The 17,264-nt window shown below is 37.2% G+C and overlaps 1 protein-coding gene across 1 annotated transcript in view; it reads right to left on the bottom strand.

The window, feature by feature from the left end:
• PRKG1 (protein kinase cGMP-dependent 1) overlaps positions 1 to 17,264 on the bottom strand; it is a 1,043,514-nt gene that overhangs the window by 130,439 nt on the left and 895,811 nt on the right. Inside the window, exon 8 of the mRNA XM_025203354.1 lies at positions 10,097 to 10,162. Within this exon, the coding sequence (XP_025059139.1) occupies positions 10,097 to 10,162 (66 nt within the window). The remainder of the gene's footprint in view (positions 1 to 10,096; positions 10,163 to 17,264) is intronic.

Below are 17,264 nucleotides of genomic sequence, written 5' to 3' on the forward strand. Positions count from 1 at the left end.
GTTAAGAGTCTCTTGGGAATACCAGTACCTGGTAAGCCAGTTCCGATTAGATGTTCTGAAATCCCGTGGGGCATTCACCCACATGGGATCCATGGGGTAAGGGACAACGATTCCCTCACTTGGGACCCAGAGAAAACTGAACCTACATGGTTCATAAAGCTTCCCCCTGGCCCATTTCGACAAACCAACCAAACTCCTGTAGTTCGTACCGCATTACACCACAGTGTGGTCTTAACCATGTTGAATATCAACAACGCTGTTAATGTATCTAACCCAAACGAATGGGCATCTTATTTCTATCCAGTACGTAAAGTTGTTATGATAAGTCAGCGGTGCCATGGGTACGAATTACCGCCAAGCGACATTGCCCTACCAGGGGAGTTAGCTAAAAGCAGATGGAAAAATAGAAACTGTGGAGAGCTTAAAACTCCGGCTCCCCTGGGAATGTTGTGGGCGTGCTCTGATGGCCACCTCTATACTAACCTCCCGGCTACGCTATCGAGTGTAAGTTGTTTCATCGCAAACGTACTGCTATGTCCTCCACTATCCATTAATAGCGCAAAACCAACCAGCCCCATATTGATTAGACAAAAGCAGGGTGCAACGTGGAGTTCACTCTTGCAAGACAAAAAGGAGCACAAGTTCTGGGGCTGGATGACTGGTGGAGCCTATTGGTGGGCAGGACCACAATTCAGTATAGCGCAAGCCCGAACACTTATCGTTGTGTTGGCAGAGCAAGTAGAAACCGCCGCCAACAAAACTGCAAGGGGGTTTGCTTTGGTGGATCAACAGCTCCAAGCCATGTCCCAAATGACATTACAAAATCGTGTAGTATTGGATCTTATGCTCCTTAACGAAGGAGGTATCTGTGGATATCTCAACTTATCGCATGAGCATTGTTGCATATCCATCCAAAACGTATCAATACCCCTAAATTAACAAATTAGGGACCTCCAAAAAGTGGCCGAGCAAACTAACAGGATCAATGATGAGGGAATGGGGTGGCTTGCAAGCATTTTTAGCTCGTTGGGATGGAGACCCTCTGCATGGCTAATGCATTTACTTACCCCATTAATTGTTTTGTGTATGCCCCTGTTGGGATTGTTATGTTGCATCTGTATAGGATGCTGTATTGTAGATACCATCAAGAAAAGAGTAGCTACATTATCTACTTTGGTTTACACCCAACTGTCCACCTCCGATATTGATGAGGAAGAGCCCGAGTATGCTTCAATGGATAGTACTGTATAATCTTGTATGTATTTCATACAATAATCTGGCAGAGGTCAAGGGGGCATGTCAACAAGCAAAGTGACCCCGCCAGATTATTGTATCGGAGTGTTAAGTGACGCAACCATTGTAAATAGTGATGCGGTGGCGGAGCTGGCCAGCATGTCCATGGGTTCCAGAATGTACCATCAGGGGAGCCTTCTGATTGGCCAGAAACTTTATATAGGGGACCGCACGCCTCGGTGCGTGGTCCCCAGGCTCTGACTCTCAGGACGGATTGATCACCCGTCTTGGGGCCTGGCCAGACCCCTAGGTCTATAGCAGAAGCTGCTCCGGTCGCTCCGAGCATTATAGTTTACTGCCTTGCCAAATCCGGAACACCCTGTACTTTGTCCCAACCAGACATCGTACTTGTATACTGCGGTCTTCACCCGCCACCCACCGCTTGTCCCTTGCTGCTGTATGTAGTTCATCGCCTCCAAGTTATATCACCCTTCAAGTTGTTTCGACAGTTCTGTAAGTAAATATCAAATTTTATTTCACACCTCATTGTCTGTGGTGCTTATCTCATCTCCCTCTCACACCTGGCATCCCCGAGCGTGTCTGGGTTGGTGTCACCACCCGGTGCCCCACTCGACACGCAACTGCGGCCGTTTCCCAAGGACCATCCGGGAATCGTGGCCCACACAGAGGTGGGTAAATATTCAGTCACTGCCCTATACTTAGCATTTCCAGCTGGATCACTGGAAGTGCTTCTGGCTGCACAGAATCACACTCCAGAATTGTCTACCTTTCCCCATTCCCTATATATAGAGAACTCAGGTACCTAACCCTGAATTGCCCTCTGGAAGCATTGACCTTATAGTGAATCCAGGCATCTTAGTTTCTGTATGTTGTTTAGCCTCCTGAGGGAGGTATCTTATTTTTAGATGCTGCAATGCATACAAGTGGTGCCTGTATTACCAATCTGAATCTGGTAAAGTACCTAACTCCAGGCACATTTGAAAGCCCCACGGTGTTCTTACCAATATCTCTAGATGCCTAAATACCAATCAAAATCTGACCCTTATTCAAATGATTAAGCTGCCAGTCATTCATCCAAATGGATGAAAATGAGAATCAAGCATTTCACAGATGCTTACTCCTGATCAATTAATTGAAGAACAGAAAGAATACAAATGTAACCCAAATATATTAAACCTTATTACATGCTGTCAAATACTGCTGTTAGTAACTGCAAACACCATCTAGATTTGTATAACTAACAGCCTACTATAAGAGAAACTGCGGCTCAAGTTTTATTGACTGTTATATCCTAACTTCTTTTCCAAGCATTTACACCTGTTGATTTTGCACTTATTCGTCCTGAGAATTTTCATTTAATGAAGTCTGCAATCCCAAGAGAAGATTATTAAATATCATTATAGCTACAATTAACTACGACAGAAAAAATGGCACATGTAAATAAAAGGTGGACCTCAAATAAATGTTAAATTGCAAAAAAAATCCTCAAATTCCTTAAATTCAAGGAAATCTGTGACTTGAGGCCATCTTTGTCATTAAATGCTTTTCGTTCAGTTTCAAGGGGTATATTCAAAAGAGTTATATAAAATGTGTTACTCTTTATACATGGTGGGGTGCCAGTGGGAACTTCACTTTCAGCAGTGTCTTTCTAATGGTCAAAGTGCAAAATTTTTATATACAAATATTTATAAAGTTAAAACTGGATCATCCTATTAAATTCATCACATCAACATCAGTAAATCTTTCTTTGTAAACACAAAAAACTAGGTAACAGCTGTAGCGTGCTCTGAAACATAACAATATTAGGCTCTATAAGATCAAGGATGAACATATTTCCCAAGCCAAGCATCCTTCATGTAAAATAACTTGCTATGAATTCTTCTCACTTAAACAAGACCAACTGCTAAGAATCAAAACAGGAAACTGCTTATGAGCAATGATTTCTATTTGATTTAATATAGGAACTCAAAATCTTGGGCAAAGCAATTTTCTCTCAGGTTTACACAGATTTACACTTTTATTCAACATGAGGATAGAATTTGTCCCAGAATGGAAATCAGCAAAAGATATCTGAAAAAATAGCCATAAAATACTTATCTTTACCTAGCCATATAAGGAAATGGAATCCTTTCAGCAACACATTCATAGATTCATAGATGCTAGGGGCAGAAGGGACCTCAACAGATCATCGAGTTCGACCCCCTGCTTAAGCAGGAACGAGTGACAGATGGCCTCAGTCAGATGCCTATCAAGCCTTCTCTTAAAGACTCCCAAGGTAGGGGACAGCACCATCTCCCTTGGAAAGCCCATTCCAAATTTTGGCTACTCTTACCGTGAAGAAGTTTTTCCTGATATCTAGCCTAAATCTGCTCTCTATCAGTTTGTGACCATTGTTCCTTGTTACCCCAAGAGGCACCCTGGTGAACACAGCCTCTCTGATCCCTTGCTGCATCCCCTTAATGAATTTGTAGGTGGCCATAAGATCACCTCTCAGCCGTCTCTTGTGGAGGCTGAAGAGGTCCAGGTCCCTCAGTCTCTCCTCACAGGGCTTGTCCTGTAAGCCCCTAACTATTAGGCATACCTACACAAGAAGCTGACTGTGCAGTAGCTGAAAAATATTGTGCAGTAGTGCATCATAGAATGGACAGTGCTAATCTGCTACTGCACAGTATTACTAGGCTACTGAGCAGTAGCACCACCAAAAAACCATTTGCTAGTAAATGCACTAAATTAATGCGCAGTAATGACTGTGCAGTAGCATCCCATGTAGACACCTTTTGTGATGAAAATCCTTCACTTTGGCATCTTGTTTTTTTTTTATTTATTTATTGTACTATATGGATGCCTCTACATATATTTTATGGGTTCTCCAGGATGTTCTTTATTTTATTTGTATAGGGTTTTATTAATGGGCATGCAATGACACAACCAATTCATTTTATTTGTTCTATTTTTAACTAATGTTTATCATTCTGTTTCTGTTCATGCTCATTGTGCTGTTATCCCAACTGGGGTTACATCTCAAAGATGGCAGAGAGACCATTTCTGTTCCTGTAGACACTGTTGTCAAATTAGCTACGTCAATATGAGTCTCTGTGTTCCATTAGACCTATGCACTAAAAACATGGCAACAGAACAAATAGTGAGTTTCTTTTGGAGGCTCTCATAATCGTTTACATTTTCTATATTTTACCAGTCATGACAATTCTCATGACAGTGCAAATGTAGAAGATATTCTTTGAATTTATTTTGAACTTCTCTTGTACTTTTCCCTATCTGATGCTTATGAAATCACTGAACATGTTTATGTGAAAATCAGCTAAAGATTTTGAACCATTTTACTTGGTTCTGGTAGATGAACAAATCTTATAATAAATAATGGTTTATTATAAACAAACCAGCCATGACTGCTTTTATATCTGGCTTGAAATGGAAAATTTTATGATTCAAAAACATCTATTTTTGCTCTTACTCTTCATGACTGGTTTGGGCCTCTGACCTAGGAATGCTCTCTTCTGTTTCTCTGATTCTTTTTTGCCATGTACCATCTCAATCCATTTGAAGGTCTAAATAATAGTATACAATGGGGTGGTTTTTTGTACTTATGGCCCTCAACTCCTAGGGTTTACTTTTTTTCTATAATTATTAGTTTTCATTTATATCATGTGGCTTTCCCAGAGAACAATTAGACGTTCTATCTCAAATTATTTTACATTTCTTCAGGAACAGTTTGTTCTGAGAGCTATAAACATCTAGGGGAGGAAAAGTAACAGGGTGCATGAAGAAAACTAAGCCACATCTCACTGGAAAAAACAAACAAAGCCTACTTGTTAATATTTATGTCCCCATTCTATTACTCCTTTTTTTACTGGAGATGCTGTATGGTCTATGCTGACTCATGTCAGTTGTGTTCATCACCAATATATTTGAAATGCAGTATCAAGAAAACTTCTTTCCTATCTTCTATGTAAGGACACTGTGTAAAATACCTAAATATATGGCAAAGCATTATTGGTAGCCTAATAAATATATTTTTTTTCATCTTCTGCTGGTGACTGAGATTTTCAAAAGGGTCAAAGACAGTCAGGTATCCAACTGCTATGGAAGTTTATAATCCCTGCATTTCTATTGTGATTGAAATGATTCTCAATTATAGCAATGGGAATGAAATGCATAAATCAATGCATTTGGAAGATGCAATTTGAATTTCATGTAAAAATTTTCTTGCTAAATTAAAATGAAGCCCAATTTCATTTTTCAGACCTGCTCATTTTTTTTGTAGCTGCATGAACTCAATGATTTTAATGGAAGCTAAATTGCTAAATCTCTGCACAATGCTTTCAACACTAACTGTATACAAATCCCTTCTCTATGTTTTCAGAATATTAGATTACTTTTTCCCTGACTTGTAGATCAATAAAGGTTGCTGAAAAGTCATTGTTCAAAGGCAAACTCTGCATATATTTGTGAGCTGATGCAATCACTCTGAATTAGTGGCAGAGCTTATGTTGCCAGTATTCTTTCATCACTCTGAGGGCTTTCTTGCTTTAAAAGGAAACTAAAGCAAAAGTGGGGATTGAAGCTGTGAAAGTTTGATAGTTCAAGACCTGTTATATAATACCTAGTTGAAGGTATTTTCAGTCCATAACTGTGTGAGAAACCATATACAGCTCTGTTACATTGGGTGGGTTTCAGTTTACAGTGGGTTTATGCAAGCCTTTTATGTGTCTTACTCTTTGTACCTGAAATAATCGTAAATCACAAAGTGGACTCAGCTAAAACCTCTTCAATTTGCTCTGGTTTTGGACTGAAATCCTATAAAGCCAGGCTTCTGTATGATGTTTACTAACAATCTCTGTTCACAAACCTTACTGAATTTTTCATTGAAACACAGATACAGTGTATTAGGGTTTGTAGTGAAAAATTGAATACAACATGTTTTCTCTTGTTTGGGGTCCATTAGTCTCCTAGTTTGAGCCTTTAAAGAAATAGCCCATGCCTCTCTTTCTCTGGAGCAAATGAAGTCTTTGGGAGCAATAATAGGTTGTTTTCTTTACAGAATGAACCTGGAACTAGACTGGGATAAGACACTCACTTTACCAATGGATTTCAAAGCTTTGCCATACAATTTTGCCAGGAATCACAGCTTCTATTTTAGGTTGAGGCAGGTGCTTTTGTGGTTTTCATTCTATTATCACCTAACTTTATCCCCCCCCCCCTTGCACTTTTTGTCATTTCCTTTTTTATTCAGGATTTTTTCCTCCTCCTAATCCATACCATCTATTCTGAGCATACAGAGCATAAGAGTTTCTCTGCTCTCAGTGCCCATGCCTGAAACCACAACAGCCCATGATGGTCAAGAAGTGCAACTGCAGGGAAAGTCCTTTTTAGCCCCTGAAATCCTGCACTGCATTATGCTTACTGTAGACAGAATCTTTGGAGTCTTAGAACTTGACCATCTTTGGATGGATTTTTACAAGGAAGCCAAAAGAGACTTGCCTGAAGACAAGATAATCTCCCTGCCAAATTTCAAGTCCCTCCTCTGAAACATGAAAGTACTAGCATGTAACAATGAAATAGAAGTAAAAAAAAATTAACGCTGGAAAAAACAATATATTTTTGCCTAACTTGTTCTTGGAAATTACTATATTATTTTTTGCTGAAATATTCCTTAGTAATTCAGGTTGAGGAACTCAAATACCACTGATTATTTTAAAGTATAGTTTGGCAAAGTAAAAAGTAGTAGAGAACCAGGTCTTATAATTAATTAAAATGTTAAACAACCTTAACTACAGATATCACTGCCATTTGCCTCTTTAGTAGCAGTCACAGTATCATCCATTGCTGGTGAGATTGGGTCCTCATATATATTCTATTTGCTCACAACATTTTGAAACAGTTCCTTTTAAGCTGAAAGTTCTAATGCTCGGTTCAGCTCAAAGACAAAGAATTTTGGAAAGTTTGACCAGCTCTGGAATTCAGAGTTACTTGAACATGTAAAGGAATATTGTTGCTCATAAATTTCACAGTATTATTATTATGAACAGCAGAGACTTCCTATTCCTGAAGAAAGGTAATTGCACCTGAAAACTTGCAAATAATTTTTTTCCAAAAACTCAGTTGGTCTAATAAAAAATATCACATCTACCCAAAGAACCTTGCTTGACAGAATTATTAACAGTTACAACACGGTTCATTTGAAATATCCAGATGATTCTCTATTCTATAGGCATAGATCATATTGAGTAATCACTTATGTCAGAGCTTAGTGCTCATTGGTAATAGCTGACTTTTATTGAGAACACTATATGTATGTGGATACCTCAAAAATGGCTGAAACTAGAAAAAGCATACTAGAACATCAATGGTGACCTTGCACCAGAGGACAACATTATATAAACAAAACTGAGCCAGGCAAAAATGTTTATAAAACGAGGCAAAACCTACATGTATTAATGGGAACTTTTGTCCAAAGATTTAAATATATATTTTACACTCTTAAGATACCTAATATATTTACCCTAATACTCTATTAAAATGAGTTTCTACAATTGGTACCACATACATAAAAGAATAACTTAAGAATGGATAATAGCTATGCTTGCAATAAAATCAGAATATCTAGGGTTACAAGACAGAAGTGCTTGCCTTCAACCATAAATAGCATTAATGCAATGGGTGTACTTTTAATTGCAGAACATTAGAATCTCTGTATACAATGTGGATTAACTTCTGATTTAGAAACTTAAATTTAAATGTGCAATTTTTTATTACTTCAAGAACATTGTTAATAAAGAAAACACCAGTTAAAATGATGAGTTAGAACTAATTCTGAAACCATTGTAACTATTCTTTGTACCTATGATCTAGCCTCAAAAAAAAATATTTCTATAGACTTGTTCACATATATTGTAACAGTTACTTTGTTGCTTCATAATTTTTTCAAGGATTTGCTAAAATGCCTGTATTAATCAATTTCTCTTTATTCATATGGAATGATCAATCATAATATCCATTTTATATAACACAGTATCTTGCTTGAAAATGTGTTAAGAAAGCTACTTAGTTGGCAGACCTAATGTCTACCAGTTGTTTACATCGCATAGAACAAGAGTGTTTAATTGGTCAGGAACTTAACAAGAAGTTTCTCTCCTTTTTTTTCCCCAGAACATTATGTGCTTACAGTTTTATATACATAGAATCATAGATTTATCAAATGTAGGACTGGAAGAGACCTCAAGGTCCTGCCTAGTTCAAGCTCCTACACCAAAGTGGGATCAGGTATATTGTAATTTCCCATCTCACATTAATTGCAGGCATATGAGGTAACTGTGGGTTCTGGGAAATTAAGGGCTTTGTAGAGTTTATAATCCCACTTAGATACACAATCCTAGTTTGGAAACCACTTACCCAAGCTCACCTTTGTCTAACCCATATGTTAAAAGATCCAGTGAAGAATATTTTACAACTTCCCTAGGTAACCTATGACAGTGGCTACAAACAGGTATTCATTTCTAGTGGTGGGAATTTCTGCAGATATCTTTCTGGGAGAGGGAACATACAGGCATTCAGCTTTGAGCTGCCACCTCTGCCCTGCTCTCTGCACCTTCACCAGACTGGGGGGATCCCAGCCTAGGGAAGGCATGGGGAGAAGCAGCTCACTCTACTCTTCCTGGTTCTCAGGTGGAGTAGAGTGGTAGGAAAAGACTCCAACCACCTTCCTTAAACCAGGGACTGGGGAATGGGAAGGGAGCATCCTCCTCATTCCACCCCAGTCTCTGGGAATTGAGGAGAGGGAGTAGCAGGGCAAACCCTCAGCCCATTCCCCAAACCAGGCAGTCCCCGTTTTGGGGAAAAGGTGGGGAGCTGTTTCCCTTCCCTCCCAGAGTAGTGCAGAGGCAGAACATGCGGGCATTTTCTCACAAGAGAGATTCTTTCCCAAGGGAGATCTTACAGTTGTAACTTGGAGGGGATATGCTTCCCCTGGGAAAAAAATGAACAAATGCTTGTACGTTCCTAATTTCAGCTGGGATATTGGCAATTCTCCCAGTCAAATTATAATGCCTGACAGTTCCTAATTTATAAACTGAATTTTCTTTCCTGAAAATTTAACTGATTTCTTATTGTCCTTCTCCCAGTGGACTTGAAGAACAACTGATCACCCTCCTCTTTATAACAACCTTTTACAAACTGGATGATGGTGAGCATGTCTCCCAGAATATATTCTTTTATAACTTATACAAACCCAATTCCATCAACCCTTCCCCGTAGTTCATGTTTTCTAAACCTCTTATCACTCTTGTTGCTCTACCCTGGACTCCATAATTGGTCTATATTTAGGGATGCTAGCACCCAAAACTGGCCAGAGTTCTTCAGCTGAGTTCTCACTAGCACCAACTAAAACAGAATGTTGTATTATATATGACACTCCAGTAAATACAACCCAGAATTAAATGCATTTTGGAGGGTTTTTTTTAGGTAACAAGGTTGCATTGATGATTCATATTTAGTCTGTGATCCTCTAACTCCCAAATTCTTTTCTGAAGTGCTTCTGCCCAGCTAGTTATTTTCCATTTTGTATTCATGCGTTTCCGAGTACAAGGCTTTGGACTTATCTTTATTATAATTTACATTGGTAATTTTGGACCATCTCTAATTTGTTGAGATTACCTATATATTTTGAAAATGTATTATATTACTCAAAGGAATTAATCATTTTAAGGATTTTTTTAAATGAAAGTTAAGTGCATTTCACTTTAAAATGGTCAAAATCACCAGCACAGAACAGTAATGACTGTCAACTGAAGATATTTAGTGTTATATGCTAAGATGATATACTTACTCTCTGTCGATGACAAGACAAGTTACTGCTTCAGCAGCAATGACATTGGCTGTTCTGACATCTTCCCTGAAAGAAAAATATATCTTTTAAATAAAATATGGCCATTATGTAATGATCTTTATATTTTATAGTTGTTAGTAAAACATCTCATGAATAAGATTTGTTCCTTGCCCAGTTTTCTGCTTCACTGATCTGTGAGAAATATCCAAGTTTCAGTGAGAAACATTTATACAAGTAAGCAAATGCTCATGTTTCCCTTTAAGAAAGTAAAATTATAATACCTTTCAATTAAGAAATAGAGGGCTATTTTTGGTATCCATATATTTCTTTTTTCATCTAACATTTCAGAATACACAGTAAAGAGAAGAGAACTATAGTATTCTACTAAAATGCTATAGCTAATATTTTGCCAGCATATTCATCTTTGACCCTTAACTGAACATTTTAAATTGTTGGCTGCTTACAAATTCGGATTAAAACTTGGCATAATTTCACCATATATATATATATATATATATATATATATTTATGCTTTTCTTCCTAAAAAGAGAGTTTATATTTTTGTAAGTTGTCCAACCTAGAAAGAGGCAAAAATACATGGTTTCAATTCACAGCTGTTAAATAAGTCATGATTTTACAGTTAAAAAAATCATAGGCAGTTGAGTTGGATTGCCTCCACTTTCTTGTATGCTGTGTTCAGATTAACGCTGTTCTCTGTGCCAGTTTGCACAGGCCTAAATGAATGCATAAGGCAGCACAGAATAATGTTCATAATCCATCATATATGCTTTACAGAGGATGATATGCCTAACTTTGAGGATATTGTTGTGCACAAAGATACATTACATTCCTGTCTTTAAAAATAGAATATATGTGAAATTCATTTAGGCATATGTGATATTCATATAGTAACACTGCAAAACTATACAGCTCACTTTGTAATGCTGTAGTTATATGCAGTTAGGTAAACAATACAGGATTAATACAAGTTTATGGGGACTAAATTATAAATGAACTGGATATGTAATATTCAATCCTAACAAGTACAATTACTGTCACTGGAGATACATGTACCATTGCCATACCATAAAACTATAACATTTGATCACACTAGGGAAATTATTTTAGAGGAAGAAGTCTCCAAGCCCCATAACAATGCCATAACATTTCTATTATACAGGACTTGATGATGGAACAACTATTAGCCTGAATGTCTACAGAGACACTGCTCAGCCAAAGGGGATGCGGCAGAAGAAGAGGAGGTATTTCCTCCCTGCAGAGGCTGAGAACATTGCCTGAGCAGCATTACCAGCTTCCACTAACAAAGAGATATTTTTACATAAAAATGAAACAGTATTGTTGCCACTGTCTACGCATACAGTTGTCTACATGCTTTTAGGGCCTAATAGGGTAAAACAGAGGAAATTAGACAATCAACTTTTAAACATATTTAAAGTATTAAAGGTTTGTGCAAGCCATACTAAGAAGGAAATTCTGATTTATTGTTGTCATAGCAGCGCTAACTGCACAATGTAATGCTTACTTATTGTAACATAAATACTGATTTATCATTGACTCTCAGAACACTGAATCAGCTTATGTGCCATACTAGATGTGCTGCCTAGAGAGAACTGGTTTCATGGAACTGAAGTCGGGCAGAAAACTCAAAATTTCTATAATTTTCAGGCATTTTGCAGAACCTTAACATTTCTATATGCTAGAATTTTTTGTGCTAAATCATTGCAAACTGTCATATTAACTGGTAGTTAGCAATTATGCATTAAAACATACTTCTGATTTTACAAGCAGAAAGAAAAGAAAAACTACAGTTGTATTTTAAGCAAAACAGAAACATTAGTCCAATATGTATATCAACTTTATATATACTACCAATGTTATGCTACAATGTATAGACTTAGATTAAAATCTGCTCTCTATTCTTATTTTTACAATAGCCGTTACTGTTAAAATTAAAACTGCATTCAGATCTACAAGCATGCATCTAATTTAAATAAAACTTTAGAGTCATATCAAAATAGAACAATTTTTCAGCCAAAATGTTAAAGCGGGCTTTTAAAGGTAGCTGCTAATTACAGTGCACAACTCAAAATCCTTTTTAAATACTGTTTGTAAGCACTGACTCTGATATTTTCTCAACTTCGTCACCGGAGTATTCATCACTGCTTCCTGAGAAACAGCACTCTTCATCAGAAGAGTCACTTTCACTGGCTGAATAATCCATAGATAGTGTTTGAATCCACCATTTATTTCCTCCTATGAAAACTACTGTTTCCTTTGGTCCTTTTACTGAATCTTGTCCTTTGGACTAGCTCTGGAATTTTACAGCACTTCGAGCTTAAAACTTCTAGGCTTGAAAAAGGTCACAGCTGCTGTGGGGTATCTCCTACACTGGGAAATGTAAGCAGAATATATTGCTGAGCCACAAAGCAGTTCACAGTTCACACAAGAAGACAGTATTCTTATCACTGATATTCTCTCTCCTTACAGCTCTGGTGCAGAGTGCCTGCTGTCAACAGACCATAGTAAATAATGCCAGTACATACTCAAACTGACACCTGTTAACCTACATTTGGGGACTAAATTATTCTTCATGCCAAATTATTTTATTATTGGGATTGCCCTCTGCACAATTAGAATACCTACTAAAATAAGGATAAAATTCTAAAACGAAAAACAAGTCAAGATTCCATGAACTCTTTTAAAGCCCATTGGAATATTATACTAAATACTTTAATTCTAGATGCTAAAATATACAACAAAAATTATTTAGAAGAGAATAAATGTACATGGATGTGGATTTTATCACGGGAAGCTGAATGATTCAGTTCATATGTTATGTTCAATGAGGTTTCTCCCTACAAATTGCTTGCAAACATATTCAGATTTTCTTAACAGCATTTGACAGTAGTAGATCTTAAAAAAATCTATCATTACAATGACAGTAAGAAAACATTTGTGTTAAATGGGAAAATGAAATTTTCATTTAGAAAATGACAAAAATATCCCATTTCAACAATTTTAAAACTGTTTTTAATCGTTTTTTAAAGCATCTATCTCCCTCAAGCAGCTTCAGATTTTAGAAATTAACAAGTTTTGATTTTAAAAGTTTCATAAAAAATAACCAACTCTTTTAGTAATTTGTTTACATTAACATCTATCACAGATGGAAATATGTGTGACCAACATCCTCCTTTTGTCATCATTACTCAGATAGAGTGGTACTTTAGACTGCAAATTATGACTGAAAAAAACACAGGGAATATTCATGGAACATGATCTGCATCCATGTACTGAGTTTACAAAGTGGTCTCCTACTATATGATTGCTAATGTTAACTCCAGAATTTTTTAACATGTCAACCATATCAAAGTAATTTAATATTGAAAACATACATAAACTTATTTCTAAATCCTGAAGAAGAATGAGTCTTTCATAGACTATGTTAAGGCTTGTGTTTCATAATAGAACATACTTTGAATTCTCTCTCTCTCCATTGTCCTCAATAAATTTCCATTTCAAATTCAAAAAGTGCTCTTGTATTGACTAACAAAATTAACAGTAGCTCAGATAAGCCATTTTTGATGTAGTAATCTCCAAAATGAAAGGTATCAATTATTTTTCCCCTCCAGCATCCTTTTCCTTTGACTTAAATGTGATCTGTTCTACAAACTGACAGTCAAGTTTATTCAAAGAATTTTGACAAAATTTAGTGCACAGGGTTGAGACTATGAAAAGCACATATGAGAAGTTATATACTAACAAATTAGGAACATTAGAATATTCTTCTGCCTCAACATTTTAACCATTTTTTAAGAGTTACCATATGATTTGTTTACCTTATTTTTTATTTAAATTCTTTAAGGATAACATTTTGAAATGATTTAAGAACCTTTTCAAAAGTCACTTAGGTGCTTAAAATGTAGGCTGTTCTGTATAATGATAGCTTTTAAAATACATATAATGATTAAGGGCTAGATTCTGATCCACCTAATCATGTTGAGGAGCAAGTTCTTCCAGTATTCCCACTGAAGAAAGATTAGCATTCCCTGTTACTACAATGGGGTTTTCTTAATTAAAAAAAAGGAAATTTACAGCTGGCAATCACAGCTCCTTCCACCAGTCATTAAAGTTCCTAAATCAATTAATCCTAATTCAATTAACTACAACTTTTCTTTTTCCAAAGCTATACAAAGGGACTGAGCATCATTCTCCAGGAGACTTCATTCTCCATGAATACTCTAATCTCTTCAATTTTGTTTGTCACTTCAGTGGCTGTGCTAGCAGTGCTATCTAAAGAAAGTGTCATTAGTCCTTCTCCAGGACACATGCCAATATAGACAGTGCCACCACTTCTCTCTGGGGAAATAAAGTCCAGTGAAGTGCCATATCTTTTGAAGACATTACTGCCTGAAGTTACTAAAAATGAACTCCTCTTCCCCAAGCTGCAGTATTTGGAATATAAGTGGTGAGAGAGAGGAAAAGGAATTAATATCTATAATGTTCCATTAATATAATTTATCCCACCAAACATCATATTTCCTACATTTTATTAGTTATGATTAAAACTTAATTAAGCATATGCCTAAAACTTCGCTGCAATAGGTAACGTATATACTGCCTTTTAGAATCTTTCAGAGCAGAGAAGGGCACCATGTTATATTAAAAATATTTAATTGTTATTCAACAAAGCTGATCCATAAAAATCACTTATAGCAGCATATTAACATGACTGATATATACATGATAGTCACCAGAGGGCCCTCAGTTTAACTGCTCCTGAAATAGATCCTCCTCTATTTTTATGTCCTGTCTTCTACTTCCAAAAGTCTTTGATCTTTTTTTAGTTTCTGTGGACTGTAAGATCTACAGAACAAGAGAACATCATAGGAACATAGTCCTGAAAGAACCTCAAGGGTCATATAATTCAACCTCCTCATCAGATGCAGGGTACCTTGGAATATTCTTAAACCATTCCAGAAAGATGCCTATCTAGCCTCTGCTTGAAAATCTCTAAGACTAAGTCCAGACATTAAAAAAATCCAAGGTGAAATCAATCTAAGTTATATGATTTTCTGTAAGCAGCATAAGTTATATCAGTAGGGACACACATTCAACCTTTGGTGAAGGGAGGGGTATGTGGGCTGCCTGCCTTGGCCAAGGTCAGCAGGTTGGGGGCACTGCTGCAATGCCTCACAGTATGCCCTGCAGGCTCCCTTGGATGCTGAATACTGACAAATGAAGCCAAGCACCTAGACACTCCTGAATGGCTGCCAGACAAAAGTGAACATTCCCCCCCGCCCCGCCCCGCCCTGCATGAATCTCATCCCAAAGCACACCATGATATACACACAGACCTGACAATGAGCTCAAGAAAACCCCCGTGAGCGGGTACAGTACCATGGAGCCCAACTGGCCTGCAGGGCATGGGTGAGCATTGTAACATTTCCTCCTGCCCCCGCCCCACTTTCATTCCCCCACACCTGACTGTAGCTGACCTGTGACTAATAGATGACATGGCAGGAGAAGGGGTGAATGCTTGCTGGTGCCCAGCAACCTGGTTGGGCTCCATTGGATTTTACCCACTTGAGGAGGTTCTCCTGGGCTTAGGGTCAGGTCTGTGCATACATCACATGGTGCTCCATGATGGGGTTCATGCAGGGACACAGATGCCTCCCTTCCCCACCGTGCTACTTGTCTGTGGCTGACAGCTGGGCAGAGGCAGGAGGAGGGGCTGCAGAAAGGGTCTGTGCTGGAAAGGGTCTGTGCTAACTCAGCTTTGTGACAGTTTGGATGTGGGGCTTGCTGGGTGTTCAGCTGGAGCAGTAGAGAACAGAGCAAGTTCTAGCATGTCTCCCTGTAAGGGAGGGCTCACAGGGGCCCACAAAGGCACCTGGGAAGCCAGCAGACATCAATCTAATGTGAATTGATAGGGGATCTAGTACAGAAGTTTGATTCACAGGTCTAACCTAAATCAGTTAAGTTTGAGTGCACATTGATCCAGGTTTATCTTAGACCAGGTTCTGCCATTTTTAAACCAGCCTATGTATTCTGAACTGTTCTGTTACAGGTATAGACCAGTTTCTGATCACTTATACCAGTAAAAGTATAATACCTGTACCTGACCCAAATGTAGGAGATTCCACAACTTGATATATTGTCTTAGTCTCCATTCTACTTTTCTTACTGTTAGTAAGTTTTTCTAAGATTAGATCTAAATCTGCATTACTATAATTCATTTCTATGCTGTAGCTCTAACTCTGTTTTCCCCACTGTGTATATATATGCCTTGTACGGAGTATACATTTTATGATGGATTGACTCATTAAAAATATTTCTACCTGTAAACTTGGGTTGGGTTTCTAAAAGCCATGGCTTCGTATGGACATAAAACACAATTGCTACTTTATTCTTTCTCGAACTGATAAAATTATTTAACAATATTGAAAAAATATAATGATGCATAATAAACTTATATAACTTGTAAAAGTTTCATCTGAAATGAAGGATGATTAATTTTTAAAAAATCTAAGATAAAGATTTCATATTATTACTGAAGAAGAAAGATCTTAGATAAAATTATAACTTTTGTAAGAAGAAAGAAATAAAATCCTACAGATGCTTTGCCACAGACTACCATAACTTTGAAGATATACAATGAAATATTATTTGATAACAACATTATGTGTACTGCTGTATATTTAGCTCATTTATAACTGCGTTGGAAAAATAATATATTTCTTACAGCCCAGCATTTCTGTTTAGTCTGACACTGGGTTTAAAGGTATTATTTATAACTTCCTTTCTTTAACTCAGTAAAAGTAAGTTTTATGATTCGCTGTATAGGCTGAAAAAATGTACCAATTATTTATGGTAGTTCATTGTTCTATGCCAATTCATAGCATGTAATTAGCACTTACTGTAGGTTCTTGTGTCAAATCTTTAGCTGCATTCATAACAGATTCCAAATGAAAAGGTTTAGCCTCAGGGAGAATTTTATAGAGAAGCAAAATAGCTATGTGTGTGTCTCCTTCAGTCAGTGTTACTGTACCACTCTTAAAATCAGGGATTGTATTGAGCTAGCTTTCTCAGAGACCCAGTGGGCACTGCACGTATTATAGATGTTTTATCCAAAAAATTTGCTCTTTCC

Source organism: Alligator sinensis, unplaced genomic scaffold, assembly GCF_000455745.1.
Source record: "Alligator sinensis unplaced genomic scaffold, ASM45574v1 scaffold543_1, whole genome shotgun sequence".
Taxonomy (NCBI): Eukaryota; Metazoa; Chordata; order Crocodylia; family Alligatoridae; genus Alligator; species Alligator sinensis.